This window comes from Typopeltis vanoorti, chromosome 7, assembly GCF_054136105.1.
Source record: "Typopeltis vanoorti isolate ZY-2024b chromosome 7, IOZ_Tvanoo_1.0, whole genome shotgun sequence".
Taxonomy (NCBI): domain Eukaryota; kingdom Metazoa; phylum Arthropoda; class Arachnida; order Uropygi; family Thelyphonidae; genus Typopeltis; species Typopeltis vanoorti.
This window is the reverse complement of record NC_143555.1, coordinates 50,773,312-50,791,691: the sequence shown is the minus strand read 5'-3', so window position 1 is coordinate 50,791,691 and position 18,380 is coordinate 50,773,312. Positions and strand designations below refer to the sequence as shown.

At 34.2% G+C, this 18,380-nt stretch overlaps 1 protein-coding gene across 3 annotated transcripts in view; it reads left to right on the top strand.

The window, feature by feature from the left end:
* The first annotated feature begins 443 nt into the window (after positions 1 to 443).
* LOC150104668 (kelch-like protein 10) overlaps positions 444 to 18,380 on the top strand; it is a 167,025-nt gene continuing 149,088 nt past the window's right edge. For all 3 annotated transcript variants that reach the window (XM_090395257.1, XM_090395256.1, XM_090395255.1), the window contains exons 1-3: positions 444 to 1,044; positions 12,966 to 13,165; positions 14,339 to 14,617. In XM_090395257.1, coding sequence (XP_090251383.1) covers positions 517 to 1,044; positions 12,966 to 13,165; positions 14,339 to 14,617 — 1,007 coding nt within the window. In that variant the 5' untranslated portion in view covers positions 444 to 516. The remainder of the gene's footprint in view (positions 1,045 to 12,965; positions 13,166 to 14,338; positions 14,618 to 18,380) is intronic.

Here is an 18,380-nt window from a genome sequence, read left to right as displayed (position 1 = left end):
ATGAGTTTTTACTCAAAGCGGATTATAAAAAATACTTCAAATAATAGACGAAACAGCATGACCAAAATTTACGAGCTAGTTGATTAATTTACTAATATTTTGTTCACATTTCATGGTATTGTAAATCATTCTAATATCGATCCTAACAATTCCTTCCGGAATAGTGGAATAAGCACAGTTAAAACGTAACATGTTTGTTTGTTTATATTACATTAGTGTATCTTACGAACATAATAAACAATTATCAATGCAGTCACACTTTCAGAGCCGTATTTTAAATGATAAAAGTACAGTATACATGTTTGAAAATAATGCATTTTCAAATTATTATTTTATATTATTATTGTCATGCACTTACAAGAATGCAACAGTACGTAAGCAGACACGCGTCATGTATGCAACTGCTGCGTGCAGATTGCGAAGTTTTTATTCTAAACAGTGTGTTCTAATGTTATCAACGGACAGAGCTCATTTTAACTCTATGCTGTAACATTATTGAATTACCAAATAAGAAAAATGGATTCTAATACTCTATATGAAGAGCCAGAACAAGATTCGTATTCTGGGAATAGACGTATGTCAGGTAGAGGCAATATTTTTCGAGATATAGGACCTGTTCTGAAAGATCTTTTACAGCACAACCAGCTGTGCGATGGAATCGTTAGAACTGAGGATGGTGGTCGTTTTGAACTTCATTGTGCAATGCTTTCTGCAGTCAGCCCTTATTTCCGGACAATTTTTACTGTAGTGCCATCTTCTGGTACTAAAGATGTCACTGTTCCTAATATATCAAACGATATCATGGCTCTCATAGTTGATTTTTCTTATACAGGCAAAGTAGCAATAACAAACCAAAACGTAGAAAAACTAATGTTGGCAGCTGAACAAGTTCAAATTCCAGACATTGTTAATCAGTGCGTTAAGTTTTTGGCTTGCGAACTGAAACCAACGAATTGCATCAGTATTTATCTTTTCACAAAGTTCCATGATTGTCCGTCTTTGCAAAAAATAACAACGAGCTATATTCTAGAAAACTTCACGCAAGTAAGTTCTGATTATAAATTAATTCCTTGATTAAATCAGTAGTATTTTATGTATCTGAGTGTGTCGATAGGATGTGCAACTCTCACTTTTGAATATGTTTGCAAGGCAAGCACCTCCGATGTCTTCCATGACTGATGATAAATAAATAGAAATGTATGTAGGAAGCGAGAGTATTAGCGATATGATAAGGAAAAACCAAATGTCACATACTATTAAATGAAAATAAAAATATTTTCCTATTTTCATTTGTTTTTAACCTGATATTGATGTTAATATACTTCAGTTTGTTTATGCTAGATCCGATTCGATGTAAATATGTTCCTCTCATCTTTGAGCTGCCAACGTCTGTCGGCCTTGTGGTTAGTATATTTGCTCTTCAGCCTACAGGTGCTAGACCGAATCCCGCTGTGGGCATGGATTTTTTTGATTATTGTCTTCAGGTGGGAGATAAATTTTATCGTCTGGTATGAGAAAGAGTCCTGCTTAATGGAGGCCTGAAATGGCTTAAAAGTTCCGTGTTTGGACTCTAAAGCAGAGTTTCTGAGCCGTGTAAAAATACATAAATATATAAATTAATTTTAAAAAAATCCTTAATCCACTCACGGTACGAATGTACTATAGGCCTACAACCTTTCGTGAGTGGGCGTCATTAAAAAACATGCCCATGCCATCAAGAAATAATTTTCGCCTACAGTATTTCCTAAGCAAACACATCGGCATTCAGTACGTTATGGAAACATTTTGAACTAGGTGGTAAACTTACATAATTTAAAAACAGGTTATAAAGAAATAGTGTAACATATTGTTGAGTTTAAGTAGAAATTTGATAAAAATGATGAATACCCAAGAAAGCTAACAAACCTGTTGTGCACGTACAGAATTTTTTATTTACTTTGATATATTTGTATAATTAGAGGACATCACTTAAAAAATAATTTTAAGTGACGCTTGAATCGGGAAGCTAATTTTTGCGTATTGCTAATTTGCAAATATCAGTGCGAAGAATGTTTTTTTTTTTCGAAACTGTCTCATAGATTAATTAATAATTTAGAGTGGTAATTTTAATAATTTACGTTTCCAATAGTTGCGTATAAGAGGAAACTCAGCTTTGATTATTCGCTTCATTAAAGCGACTTTCGCCCAATCATTTGATCGAAATAAGCTGAATAAAATCATTATTTCATAGTGATTTCAGCTATGTATTAAGGAAAGATTGACGATTTTTTTAGACTAGCTATATAAACGAAACATTCCTCTTCCGTTGAATAACAACGGAAGAGGAATAAACAAGGTCATCCAAGGTTTTGGCTTCCAATTTTGAATCACTGACCAGTGGTGAATCTCCCTCCTATTAGCTAACCTACGCGTCTCAGATGCATATAAGGACCCAGTGATATAAGGATTCCGTCTACTTTTTTTCACGACAGGTTTTGTGATTCATTTTCTGCTCTGTTGTTTAGGTTTCCAATAATGCAGACCAATGAGTAAACATACTGCTTTGGCCAATGACGTTTGCACCCTCGGCTTCATTTCTGACCCCTTTCCGGCCCCAATTCTATACTGTCTTACTGGAACCTTCGTGGCTGAGTTGGCTTTGACAAGGGCTCTGGTTAGAAACCTAGGTTCTGATCTCTGCTAGGTGCGAAGAACTTTATAAGGGGTTTTCATTTGAGTTAGCCTGTCTCATACGGAGGTTGAAGGATGATTCATCGTATGAAACAGGCAAACCGGTCAGAAGAACACACTCAGTTAACAGACAACACGCTGGCCTTATAATTTCGTTCGTCCGTAATTCTTCGAAACAACAAATCGTTTTCATTTGTTTACGAAGAGTCGGAAAACAATATTTTCTGGGACTTCATTGCCTAAACTTAAATGATGTTTCTGATATTATGTTTTGTCTCCATTTCGGAGCTTTCTATTCATACATCACACTGATTATCCTTGCAGTTTGGTAATTTTTTTTTTTTTTTTTTTGCTTAAGACACGTTGCTGTGATCTGTATGTTTTATTCCTTAGTGATGCTGTTCATGAAGGTAAGGTACCAATGAGGATATTCCATTCTTCGAAGCGTAGATTCGTAGAATACAGTTAGTTTGTAGGAACCCAAATCGGCTATTTATATCACGCTCACATCATCAATATGCTATCTGTTCTGAAATCTCTCCTGTGGGAGTGATCTAAAAACGTATTTTGTTAAAATACATTAAAAAATAATATCTTTTCAGAAGTGTACTGTATATGTATAAAGTGGAAGTGAAAATTTGTTGTGAAAGTGAATTATTTATTCGCTTATGAAAGTAAAGATATATTTGGTTTCACAGAAAGGCTTTCTTGCCCTAGCTACCATTTCTGTTTTACGAAATCAGCAATTTTGTAGTTAGGATTTTCTAAGTAGACCTATCACAAATGTTTAGTTATCATGTGCGTATCCGCTTTAAGCTTTGTTCAGTATCGACTAGAGTGGGGCTATAATCTCAAGATTTGTTGTTACACTTATCTGCTTAGCAGTGAATTAGAGCAGACTCGCTGTTATATATATCACACTCAATGATTATAAATAGTTGTTTATACTTTGCATTTTATATAGCAAAATTCTGTCATATGCCTTTTATAGATATCCATTTCTGTATTTGCAGTAATTTGAAAGAAACCTCAAGTTGTACTCTGGTTTGGAACACAATTCCTGCTTCTACTTTGAATTGGAGTTTTCTTGGTACTTGAGAGTAATTGAAAAACATTCTTTTTGTTACTAAGATAGCAAAATAAAAATCTCTTAGAAACACTATTTGTGCAGAAGGTCACAGTTATTAGTTGGCTCCAATGTAAAGTCGAACTTTATTCTGAGATCATCTGCTTTTAATTGGGTGATTAATCGAAGCGTTAGTACTCTTTATCTTTTCTGATTAACTTATACTTTTGTATCGCAAGTTATACAATTTTCTTAAGTGCTTTTTTAGAAAAGCGTAGAAGAAACCACTTGAGGAAATTATGTGTTGCAGAATTCATTCGAGAGTAGTAGGTTCTTGTAGGATGAACTACTTTTTATCTCGAATTGCAGAAATGAAGAATTCTTGTTCTGAACTAGCCAGCTGCTTACCTTTGTTATAAAGATATAACAGAGGTATAAAGACTAGCTTATTTGTTTTCGTCGTTCAGTAGTGTAATTCACGATGAAAATGAACGGTTTAATATGAAAGTTGCATAGAAAAAAATGAAGTTAGGTAGTCCCTTACAAATGCAGCGGAATGATTGAGATTATGACAAATAATTCTTATTAATGGCGTCACCGAAGCATCACTGGTGTCATTCCATTTGTAATATTGCTTTTATGATAAGAACGGGAAAAGGGAAAACTTAGAGTTGAAGCTAAATATAACTCTGAATAATCAAACAACACTCTCTAATGTCGCTCTACCAAATAAGCATTTTTCTTTTGCTATGGTTTACGGGACGAACTGAGACATTGACTTGTTAGTTTCTGGAACAACTTCAAATGAACTCAAAGAAGTCGTTATCATTGTACAATGTATTAACCGGAGAAGGTGAAGCTAGTAGAAGATCAGTAGAAATATCATGTTGATATATGCGATTTACGCATCGAAGGCAAAAGCAAAATCGTCTCTACTGCACGATGCATTTGCGAATTATGACAAGGAAAATGCATAGTAAAGCAGTTGACAGTAAGTAAATTTGTGATTAATTAACTAACTGGAAAATCAAAAATTCTTCATAATCCATCTAGCATCCATCCGTATTCATTGTTGTGTTCACTATGAATATTTTTTTTAGTATAGAGACAGAAATTAAATAGAAAGATAATAACAAGAGATTTAATTCATCTCTTGTTATTATCTTTCTATGAGAGACGTAAAAGATGTACTCCATTACTAAATACGTAACAACAACAAGATATTTAATTCATATTTATTTAATAAACAGATTTTTGAAGCTGCATTGAATCAGCTTTATTTATATGCTTATTTGTTCACTCACCTGGATTAAAATTATTTAGTAAGGAACATTCTTTCTGTCATTTGAATCATTACAGGATCTCATCAACAATATTTTCCCTTATCGGATGATGCTATTGAAGAGTTGCGGTGTGGAAAAACGATCAGTTGCCATCACATCATTAAATTGATTCATTGCAACATTTTGAATTATTTGGAAGGAAGTAAATTGCTGTATTGCCTTGGAATTCTCTATATAGCCAAGCCTAGTTTGATTAAGAAAGATTTCATTCCTTGACAGATGAATTAGATATCCTCACAGCCTAAGTTACAAGCTTTTTTTTAGTTATGCGTAGGTCAGCTAAACATATCAATTCCCTGAAAAAATGTAAATACTATTATTTTCATGAAATGTAATATCGATGTGAAATCATTCATTTGAAATAGTCCTGATTTCAGAGGAGTAATATCCAAAACACTCAGAAATATCAAAGAAAAAGAAAAAAATAATAGAAGATAGCATCTAGAACTGAAGGGGTCACTATGAAAATAGCCCCTAATATATGCCAACGGATAAGCATTCTGATTACGATCTCACGACATTTTCCCAAATATAATTTTATTCATGCCATACAAATGACATTCACTATTGTTAAAAATTGGATCCTTTGATGATCAGTAGGATATTAGGAATTCATTAAAATGATAATATAAATAATAAAATGAGCTTTATTTCACCGAACGATGTCAAATGATGCTCACAACCCTATTTTCCGTTGAAAGTACAATAAAACTTCAAAGTTCAGATCTTTTGGTATAAAAAATCTGAACTTTGCTTAACAATGGATCTAATTAATATAAAATGCTGTTTTCACGTGCTTCATTAATTGACCTATTTTCTAATATCACCAAACTAAATAATTAAATGAGGATGACTGACCTACAGTGATCTAATGTATTTCATCGTTATTTTAGTCCTTTACATTCAATAAAATCTCATTTTTGGTTATTTGTAACAGGCGAATTTATACTTTAAATGTTTTATTTATTTTATTGCACCTGATCCTTTCTTGGTTCATTTGTATCTAACAACTTGTATCTTGGCAAAACATGACGCTGCAAACTGTAGCGTCACCAGTTTTGTCAACTCTGTCAGTTCTGTGTTGCAAGCACTGAAGAAAATACATTCGCGCAGTACCAGACGATTAAGGGATATTAGATGATTGTTTGAACACCGTCCATCTGAGGATTCAGTTTATGCTGAATTTGGGGAGAATAATTGCCTCATGTGGACTCATCGTAACCCCACCCTATTACCCATCACATAAAGAGAGAGTGTAAGCTTAGCTAAGGGATAGAAATGGGACTTTCTGAGCAGTTAATCCACGAAACTGGTACATAGTTAATATATTAACAAAATTTTGGTTACAACCCGAATTCATTGAAAAAGCTGCTATTACAGGAATAACAAATGTACCGTCATATACTGATTTTTTTTTTTAATGCGATAGTGATTATATAAAAGAAATATGGATATAGCCAACTTGTGGGAAAATTAATGCCATAAAAGTTGTCTTTGAACAGTTTCCGCTAGGCTCAAATCACGAATACCTCCTCAGCCATTAACGAAGAAATCTAGAGTATTGTACATTGTGCAATGTGTTTATGTTGCACGAGATATATTGTTCCCATAAGTTGTGTGTGGTCACATTTGCCGATCTGCAGAATAGAGCATATTTCTTATAAATAAAACATGTTTTCAAGATACAAAGAACTTGCCAGTTTCATTGGCTAAGTGGATAGCATCTCGTGGATTCACACCCACTGTAGGTCTGCCTGTTTGTCGTACGAATTTGATCGTCCGGCATATCAGACTACTACATCTTTTTATAGGAGGTCTGAAATGGAAATCTGAAACTTGCTCTACTTTGTAGAGCAAGTTTTTCCAGATTATCTAACACTTAGTCCAGTAATTGTGCGATTCCTTTACAACCTTTTGTGAGTGGAATTCATTCAGACAAAAAACCGGGGTGGGGGGGGGAGGTTGAAGACTTTCCCGCCATCTTATACTACAAAAGTAGCAGAATGTAGTTTGAATGCTACGCCACATGTGTCATGAAACAGTTATGAATTATGACTTAAGGAGTCAGCAGAAAAAATACGCATTTCTAAGTGCATAAAAACCAAGTCATAATATTAAACCACACACGTATCCGCAGAACTGCTCATATTTAGCTTAACATATACATATATATATATATATATATATATAGATAGTTCTCCATTAAATCATCCCAACCATTCCAGCCGAAGTATTTTTCAAATAATTTGAAAAAGGCTGGCTGATACAAGAAATATCAGCCATGCACATTTTTTTTAATTTGGGGAATAGTTTAAGATCCGACGAGAAGCGACGTAGGCCGACGCTATCAGTTGCTTTTATTCAGACAATGAAGAACTGCTGCAGACATGCAAGAAAAAATAAATGCAAATGACATACAGCCAAACAACATGTCTGTCTGGGAGAAAATACTCAGAAGCTGGCAAATTTGCAAAGCCGACTGATGATGTTTGCATGAATGAACAAGTCGTTCCTGTCAGGTGGTAGTAGGCAAAGTTGGTTGGCTGGTTTATTCAAATCAAGACGGAATTAAATTTTATGTATTTTGAATTAACATCTTATTTATGAACATTTATACATTAATTACCTGTTTATTATTTATTTACTTATTACTTTTCTTTTATTTATCTTGAATTAAAATTATTATTTTTTTAAATATCGTATCTTAATGTACTATCCGTTGTGTAATCGGAAAGACCTGGATTTATACTACAAAAGTTTTACAATATAATACATTTCGCAACTGTTACTGAGTTAGCCAGTCCATCGGTCTCAACTGGTTCCATAAGTCTGTTTCTTTTTGTAATCCACTGACAACCCAGTCGGTGAAAAACACTCACTTGGTGGATGTAGTACACTGGTATCAGATCACATTGCTACCGTAGCGTTAACTTAAATAACCGTTTCCAACTATGTATATTTCAGCTGAGCCCTCTACTAGTTTCCACCTACAATGTGTTTTAAATGATAAAGCAAAGGATCGCAATCAAAAATGAACAGGCATATGAAGTTTTTCCCACCAAAGGGAAAGCAGTCCACGAAGATACGCAAAATAGAGATAGCAGTAAAATAGTTTCTTCAGAGGACGCCCTTACATTTCATTTGAGTTTTTATTTGTGTAGTGATTGCGGTCTCCCCCTCCCTTAATTCTAATTGTGCAGTTACAAGAGCAAAGCTTAGCGCATTAGAAAGGAGGCGGGAATTTCTCTCATAATTGAACGTCATAGAGCCATAAAGTGTACTTCACAATTCTGATGATGATTTATGATTTTAATGGCAAGGATAGCAAAGGTCATACTACGCTATATCATAGGTTATAGCAGTACAAGGTAAGACGCCTAATCACAAACATCCATGCTCGCAGCAGGCTTCGAACCCGCGACCTGTTGGTTGGAGAGCAGGTACACTTGGCACTTAGTTCTGTAATTATCTCCTCTGATTGCATAGCTATTTTAAATGGACACTTATTTGACGAAGTATTATTAAAATAATTTTAAAGAAAATTGTGAGAGAGCATTAGATGATGTCCCGCCATTCTTTCTGCAAGATATATCTGCGTTTAGTGTTTAACGTATAATTTACAAATCTCTTTGCTTTGAGTCAGCACTTTTAATCATCTGTTTAAAATGTAGTTAATATTTTTATGGTAATCTCTTACGCGAGAAGTTATTCACTTTAAAGTATACATTAGTGCTTACAAGAAATTTAAGTTCTTATTCGTAAGAAACTTGTTAACATGGGATTTGGAGTTCAGTATTAGTAGTAATGGGAGTTCAGTAGTTTCTGCACGAGTTTAAGAGGGAGTGATGTCTCTGATGAACAGGGATCATAGACATATTTGGAGCAGGTGAACGCAGCAGAAACTAAATGACCACAAAAGAGAGTGGAGTGAATTGGTGAAGGATGAGTTGCTCTCTCTCTTCTGCTGCGAAATACGTTTACTTCGATGTTGAGGAGGCAACACATATAATTTGTTTATGCGAAGAAAGGCTGGAAGTTAGAATTACCCAAGGATTTGGTTGTTGTGAAAAGCAAGACTTTTGTAAGTAAGGGACTCGTTTTTACCAGAAGTGAAACATGATTGAGTTTTCCGAACATTGTAGTTAGCAAGGTTAACAGAGTCCTCACTGAATAATTGTTTGTAGATTAGAATTTAGGGTTACAGCAGTATAATATAATATCCTGGAAGTTTTGTTGATTTGTGTACTGAAGTTTGTCACATGAGAAAGATGAGCGCATTGTGCTCATCACTTTATAAATTTAACTGAAAGGATATATACAGCATATTCTTCCTTTATTTTTCATGAAATCAATGATATTAGTGAAATTAATTGCACTAATTAGCGAAATTTAAAAATTCGCATTATAGTAGCCTATAATGACAACATAGTTACGAGGACAAGATAGTATTCTCTCCGGCTGGATTCGAATAGTGTAGGAGAAATCTTTGCCTTTCATTTGAAAGGCAGAGATTATTTCCATCATTAGTGTAGGCTTTCATCCTTCAAAACAGGCTAGAGAATACAATTAACAGATTAATATACTGCTCCCCTAGCTTTTCTTACTTCGGTGTCGTAATTACAACTAGTTAGACTGTAAACTGCCTTTTTCAGAATATATTAGTTCTGAATCAGATAATAAAAGCTAACTACAGTCGCACTAAATGTCTTCAATTTTACGATATGTACTCACCAATATTCGGAATAGAAAAAGCAACCCTTCTAGAAGGATGTAGTAAATGATTAATGCTAATTAATTTGGGACTTCTGCCTTAATTTTCGATGCAAGGATTAAATGTTTCCATGTTCTTAGATTCTTATTTTGACGAAACACGCCATTCTCTTGGTTGCAGCTGTACAAAGCGAGTAACAATCTAGCAGGATTTATTCGGCCGAGTGATTTATGGCTTGCACCACTCTAATGTTGGCGAGAGAAGAGGGTGTGGGTAAATAATCTGTCGACGTAATCACCGGGAGGACTCGCTATCGACCGCACTGTATTAAAAACGGGTTTTTAATAACGTGTTTTAAGTAATTAGATCTTGCAAAGTTACTCTTTACATGGACCGAAGCGTTTATTTGGTGCCGCTGATATCGGGCTCTTGGGTACGTATTGAAAAATAATTTAAGAACTACTTTTAAATGCGAGAGTAATTAACTTTAACACTAATCTTTAAGCCTTACCTATGTCAAAGTGTATTGTATAGGCATCGATCAATAGAGATAACAGGTTGTCTTCGTGCTTTTGTTTTCGACACAAAAACATTTTTTTTTTTTTATAAGTAGTAGCTTAGATGGTAAAGATTCGGGTGGATTTTCAGTTTCGAAAGTTCAACATTTATCGAAAGCGGATATTTCTTTTCCAAGAGTTTCAGGTGTATTAAACTCTGAAAAAAGAAAAGAATAATCGTTTCGTAAACTCTATACCAAATACTTGAATTATCGCACAGGACTGCATATGACATAAGATTACATAACGGTGATCCATGAGATTAGCTTATGTGAGAAGACAAGTAGCATATGTTGTTTACTTCAGCTATACTAAAAGCTGCGACAAAATCCGGAACAATTTTAGCGATTCTGTTAGCCACTTCGTGAATGGAGTTGCTTCAAAATGATGTTTAGATTTGTAATTCCACGTCCTCTACTGGAAAGCTGCTATCGGTACTTCGGATACTGTGGATGCAATTAGGTGATAAAGATGATAGTTTTCTAATTCCTGTAGACGATATATATATATATATATATAATGTTAAAGATACCAAGAAATTTTTTTTACATATATATTTGGTGTATCTTTAATGTATAATACATCCAAGGTAAAAAAACTTTCTACATATATATATATATATATAAAATTTTTACTTGCTGTACTATTGTAATAATGTACATAATTTCATTTTATATTTTATATTCCAGACTTAATCGAAACATGTTTTCCAGTAACTAGTTCTAATATGTGGTGTGTGAATGAAATCTCAGAAAATATTGTCATAAAGATCTGGTTTAACTCTCGAAATTGTTAGCCATCCGCAGTGTTGGGGATGGGGTGTGGAGAAGGTCATAGTATGATTAGAGTTCATACCGAGAGAGCTAAGTACCCCCCCCCCAACACACACACACACACCCTCACTCGAATTTGTGGGTATTGTAAGATATACTTTTATATTTGATAGAGGATTTCAATTATCGCAAGTAATTGAAATTAACTCAGTTTCGAGTTAGAAAAGGCCTGGTACAAAATAATTCTTTCAAAGATATTTTCATTAAGTTCTTCTCATGCTTTCCATAACTAAATAGATAAATTGCTGTGGGGGCCGCATTTATTATTTACGTTCATAATATGTGGTTAAGGGCAAAATATACTTTGGTGTTATGTTATTTTCATGAAACATTTAAAAATATTTTATGAAATACTTGAAACGCAATAATAAAATGTTAAGCGATAAGAAAAAATCGCATAACACTTTAAGTGCAGAATTTTATTCCAATCTGTAATTTACATTTTCACATCATGTAATGTTTTTGACCTTTTTTTGCTGAAGAGAACTTTCAGAGGAGTACCTGACCGATCATAATTTCATGCACTAGAAATTTCTCTTGTTATTCGTCTTAGAGGACGAAAAGGGAATTCATAAGCATGCTTGAGGACTGGGGAGTTACTACCAAAAAAATGTTACTAATGATATGTTACACTTGATTTTAATGAGAATCGCATATACTGTGGATCTTAACAGGTATTGAATTTATTCCATATTTAAGCAGTCGTATCAAAACACAATTGCAACATATCTTGAATGGCATAAATTGCGTTTTTCACTAAGTAGGATGCGGAAAGTGCCAGCTGTTTTGCATTTGTTTCTTCCGCTATAGCAGAAGATTTCTTCGTCACTCCACCAGGAGCATACCTCTGATAGATAATGAATATGTATATCCGGCCGTGACGCGTCTCTCGACACTAGCAGTTTCAAATAATATTGAAAATCTGAGACGTATAATAACAAGTGCAAGTTAGTATCTAGAAACATGAAACCACTTTTCCAAGAATTATAATATCATTCTTAGGCTTTCGCAGTAGAGTATGGAACATTGACTGAGCTGTACACATTTAGTTTGAGAAATGATTAAACTTTTTCTCACGCCGTGGGTGAGAATGTTTGTAAATGTCTGTAGGCAGGAGGCGAATTTCATTGCTTAGAGTGAGATCACCTCCACGCTTATTGGAGGCTTGAAATGGTTCAGAACGTTCTATATATATTTCTAGAGCAGCATTTCTTGATTATGTAAAAAATAAGTAACTACAGAAAAAGTAAATAAATCTTTCAACCTACCCACAGTAATAATGTATTATTACCTTTCATGGATGGGAGTTACATGAAAAAAAGTTTCATTCCTTTTTTTTAGGACAAAAACAGGAATATTCAGGAAAAAATATTCCCCAAGAATTTATAAATTGAGGGATAAAGGACTTGGATTAGAATTCCTGAACATTTTTCTGGACTTTATTGGGTACGAGTATGTCAAGTCTTTCGCTTAGGATTATTATATTTATGATGTCAAGTGTGGGTCATGCGAAAAACTATATTTGAATGACAATATCCCTTGGGATTTACGGAATTTATTAGCATATAGAATATTAAATCAGGAAATGTTTAGGAAATATCGTTATCATTACATCACCAATACTGTATTTGATATTAGCAGGTATCGAACTTTCTTACTTAAAAACATCTATTTTCTTGCTTTTCGATTTTTAGTGCAATACAAAAGCGTGTTAATATTGGAAATTCTGTTGCGCAGAATTTTATTGTTACGGAAAAATTATTTTTCTGCTTTTTCCCCCTGTAGGTGTTTCACAATAGTACCGAGTTTCCTCGATTGGCTGCCGAAGATCTGGAGATGTTTTTGAAGTCCGATGAACTCAATATTTGTAATGAAGAGCTAGCATTCCTAGCAGCTATTCGGTGGGTGGAAGAAAATCCTGCAGAGAGAAAGTGCTTCTTATCGACCCTTCTCAACTGTGTTCGTTTCGGTTTGTGCAGTTATGCGTAAGTGACATTTTTTTTCTCTGTGGATTCTTGTATACCTATCAAGTTGAAATCGTAATTGAAGAGTTAATATTGTTTAAAATTGCAGAATTTTACACGTATACAACAGACGCTAGTTTTCCAAGAAGAAAACTGGCATCTCTTGTATACTTGGAAGGTGAAGTGATCAAGGCAGTGTTAAGTATGTTAATTAGGATTAGCGAGTATTCTGCTAAGTACGTAAACACTTTGAATAGGCTATTACTAATAGCAAATATCCTCGGAATCTATTCCAGCTTGATGATATTTGAATTCTGAATTGTCAATTTGGATTAATTGATTGTGAGCATTTGAAATTCCAACCAAAGACGACTTCTTTGGACAGATGGACTGCAGAAAATCTAACTTCAAAGATAAATATTTAAATAGATCGCAGTGATTATCAGAATTTGGCAAGCGATAAAGACAACAAATGAATACAATAGAATGGGATGAAGAATTTTGAGATCCAAATTTCATAGACAGATTGAAAAGAAGGAATTTCAAGTTTCGTATTGTCTATAATGGGATACCACATCTTACCTCTCTCTCTCTGTTGTATTTTTTAATTTTTTTAAAATTATTTTTGTACTCTTTTGATCTTTAGTGATTTTTTTTTATGTTTGTTATTATTTTTGTCGGGGGCTTCTCTCTCGAAACAAGCAAACTGTACAGAAAAATACAGTAAACAGACATAATACACTGGCCTCCTAGCTTTAGTTGCCGCGGTAATTCAAGACAACCTTTTCAATTTCGGTGCCGACTTGTGTGATCTTAGTAATTAACTAGAACTTCCAAAAATTTCATTTATCGTGCAACAGTAGACTTATTATAATGGCACGAGAGTGCTGCTTTGGCAGTTTCAACTGGAAACATTACTGAAAGGCTTCCATATTCCAGCTCATTAGGGTCCATAGAAAGGAATTGCTTTCCAAGACAACATACTTTTTTCCTAGTATTAAATTTCATAATAATATACACACACACTTCATACCAGGACTAGTGCAATACTAACAGATTATGACCCGTTATTAAAAAAATTGACAGATTTGCTGTGATCCGTTCTCTATTATCTACCTCTCCCCTTTTTTTTGGCTATTATGTATATATTAGGTTTATTTATATCACAGTCGTCTGTAATGTGCTTTTTTGCAGTTTCTACATGGGCACGGTCATGACCCATCCCTATATAGTAGGGAGTCAAGAATGTCAGAATGCGCTGTATGCAGCATCCATGCTCCTGGATGAATTGGATGTTCCTGTAGGTATCAGGCCTGTTGATCTGCACCATCCTTTACTCCGACCTCGCATTCCTCATGAGCTGATTTTTGTGGTTGGAGGATGGAGCACTGGGAGTGCTACTAATGCCGTGGAAACATATGACATACGGTCGAACCGGTGGTTTCTTTCTAGTTATCCTGACAATATGCCCAGGTAAGCAAACCTAAAGTTTGGCTATGTAATATAATGTGCTTAACAAGAACTTTCTTATATATGTGAAAGTTGGACATGAATGCCTCTATTTTGAAACATGCAGTAAATCTTGTAAATATTGAACATGCTGCAGTCAGTTTCGAGGCGTGTTTATAATACACTAGAACTCAATAACGGCTGTTTGTTATAACGGACAATTAAAGATTGGAATGATAAAATTACTCCCAGAATTAAAGTGCATAGTTTTTATATATTAACATGTATACAGCATCAATATAAATTAAACTGGTATGTACTGAATTCTTCAGTGCTGAAATAGTATTATTCCATTCGCAACTGACACCCGATTCATAAAAGAAAAAAAATTACGGGACTACTAATTTTTGGGATTGAACATTTTAGTGCGCATGCCGAACTGTAAACAACGGTAGCCCAGGATGAATTAAATAAATGATGAGTTGAAAATACACTGTTCATTTTCAGTCAAGCTAGACGCTTAACTGAAAAAATACAATAAATGAATTGTCAATCTGAATCAGGGTTTCTGTTTACGCCAAAGAACAAGTTAACAGCTGAAACTTTATTCCATCTCTGCACGTGTTTTTTTTTTTTTTTTTTTTTTTTTTTTCCGACTCAAGTGGAGCAGCGATCTCATATCGATGAAATTCATATTTACAAATCCATGCCCACGGCGGGATTCAAATCCGCAGCCTCGAACCGTACGCTAACCACTCGGGAAACCACTCAGGTAACTGCTCATCACGCAATTGTTTAAACATGTGGATTCACATGCCTCGAGCAGTATACTTCTATCAGATCAGAAACCGAGTGAAACATAACTCGCGGCTGTCAATAGTACTCGTAGTGATGCTGCGTTATTCTTCTTGCCAGTGGAATGCGGCTGACTGGGGATGGTAGAAGACTTGCTGGATAATTTTATGATTACAGAAATCTGCTTAAAGCGATTATTATTAGAGTCCCCAGAAATAGATTCCTAAATTTTACATTATAACGATCTGTTTTTATTTATATTAGTGATTTTCAACATTAGTAAAAATAAAAATTTTGAAAATTTGGTTTAATAGCCAATAAGAATACAATTTGGTCGGCTAAATCCCAAATTGCCAGCCCATCTTCGTCCGTTCAGTATCCAGGTAGATACCTAACAGGGTGCACCACGAGAAGGTGAGGATTGGACATTAGGTCAGAAGCCCTGGTCGGTTCTCCGCATTCCTTTGAAGGCTATGTGGAGATCTCCTCTCAGTTATATAGCTTAAGCACCCCCAGACTTATCCTGTACACCCCTTGAGGATATATATCAGGAATTTGATGATGTAAAAATAAATATGGGTTGATCGTTACAGAGATGGTTGCATATTATTATAAATATGCTTGATATTGAATGCATTTGAGAAAACTGACTGCTACTTTTCTAAAATATGTCATATAAGTCGCATCGTGAAAATTTTATTTCTTCATTGTTAATCTTGCATTTCCCTTCATCTTATAGAAAATTGTTTCGATATAATGTCATTGCTCTTAGTTTTAACTTAAAGTTGACGAAGTTACCGTCTTCACAAGCAATGCGTTTAGATTACAACCATTAATAAAAGAATGAAAGAAACGAAACATGTGAGGTGCTCTTTTGTTATGCACACCTATATGTTGCGATTGCAATCTTATTACTTAAAATTGCTTCTGTGTAGCACGTGCGAGATATCAATCGTACCCTGAGCTGTGATTTCAAGTTCAGTGGTGTCACGCATGTTTGGCTCGAAATAGATATCTTTATTACGAAAGTGCAATGGCAGCGACGTAGCATCCCTCCTTTTTTTGGGGGGGGGGGATAAGCATCACTGCGTTGTCTGACACGGATTTCAATAGGTCAAAGTGGAGGATTGTTTGTCAGTTTTATGGAAAACAGAGCAAAAAGATAATTTTTTGTGTGTTTTTAAGGAGACTGAAAGTTGGTTTCTGATATTTAATATTCCTAATAATGTTTTACTTTTATATTTAATTTTGGCGTTCCTAAATAAAACACAGGCATCAGTTGGCCATGAAAGAAATGAATTATATTCGTATTAGTGCATAGGATTCAGATAATTAGATTGTATTATGCTAGAGTGTAACATAATCTCTTAAAATATATTAAATATTTAGGATTTAACTCTCGCTGTTAGTTTGAGGATGCTCATTAATTTGAAGAAATTATTATTTTGTAGTTTAACAAATTGATGTAATTTAAATCGCTAAATCAGTTTCATTTATGATATATTACTCATTGGAAACGCAAAAAGAATTATTACTTGTGTCGATAATTTTTGTTCTCACCAGTTGCCCATGGTTGCTGGAGATGGATGACATGACCTACAATCTCTGGTTCTCTACCTAGCATTGCATTTTATTTGATAAATACTGCGCGATGAGAATTTTAACTCGTGCATTATTCGGATTCTTCCTATCGTATTATAAATTATGTACATCGCTGTGTTGGTAAACCATGGGAAACCTCATGAATACCAAATTCATGTAGAACTAGAACTTTTTATTTTATTCAGTTTTGGTGCAAAGAAAAATATCAAAATGTACAAGAAACGACCAGATCAAGGAAATAGGTAAGTTCACCGTTAAAGTTTTGAAAGAGGACGAAAAGGTTTCTTAAATTTGATAATAGTGCATTGTGCGCATTTATTTTTCTTTCTCTGGACATAGCAAAACTGAAGGAATGGTATCCAGTTGATACAAAGTTCGAATGCAATTTTAGATGAAAGCCGAAACAATCTAAATAATCACATAATAATAATAAATGTTAATAATTAAATAATAATTAATTCATTTTTTCAAACTTTATTATTTATATATAATATTTATGAGACATTACAAACACAATTCTGCATATCAGATACTTGCACGTGCATAATATTTTTTAAATAATAATAATAATAATAATAATAATAATATTTGTTTACAACATATATTATTGTAATATTGACAATCATGATTATTACAGGGTTTTTTGCATTTTTTACACTATATATATATATATAATAGACCAGAAATGGAGAACCTCAGTTCAATAGTGCAGATCATTCCAAGGAGCTGATATTGATTCGGACCAGTTTAGTGATTGCGAATATAAGACTAAAACTGAAACAAAAGTACAAAGGAAAGTTCCAAAAAGCTAGAGACATCTCAAAACTAAATGAAGACAGGCTAAGAACAGCATATTGGAAACTAAGCTTAAGACCGCAAGTGAAAAACAAAATATAAATACAAGAGAAGAACGACTGACTACAGTGCTAAAACAAAGCAGCAGAGGAAGTAATTCCTGAAAGAGAAAAGATCAACAAGAAATGGATAACTCAGGAAACCCTAAAATTGGTACAAGAGAAAAGAGAACTGAAACTTAAAAGAGATAATTCAGGGGCAGCAGATGAGTTATACCGTCAAAAATGCAATGAAGTACGGAAAGCAGCAAGATCTGATAAAGCTAAATGGTTGGAGGACCAGTACAAAGACATTGAACAGTACTATGGAGAACACAAAACTAGAGAGGTCTACAAACCTTATAAGAAATGTCAATAGGAAGTGGCAAACAAGATCAGTATCAGTCAAAGATGAAAATGGTAAAGTATTGATGGACAAGACAGAAATCATACATAGATGGACAAGATATTGCAGCGAACTATATAAAAATCAACTAAACAATACTGCAACAGAAGTAATCAAAGAACTAAAAGCAATCTCTCCACCAGCAGAGATC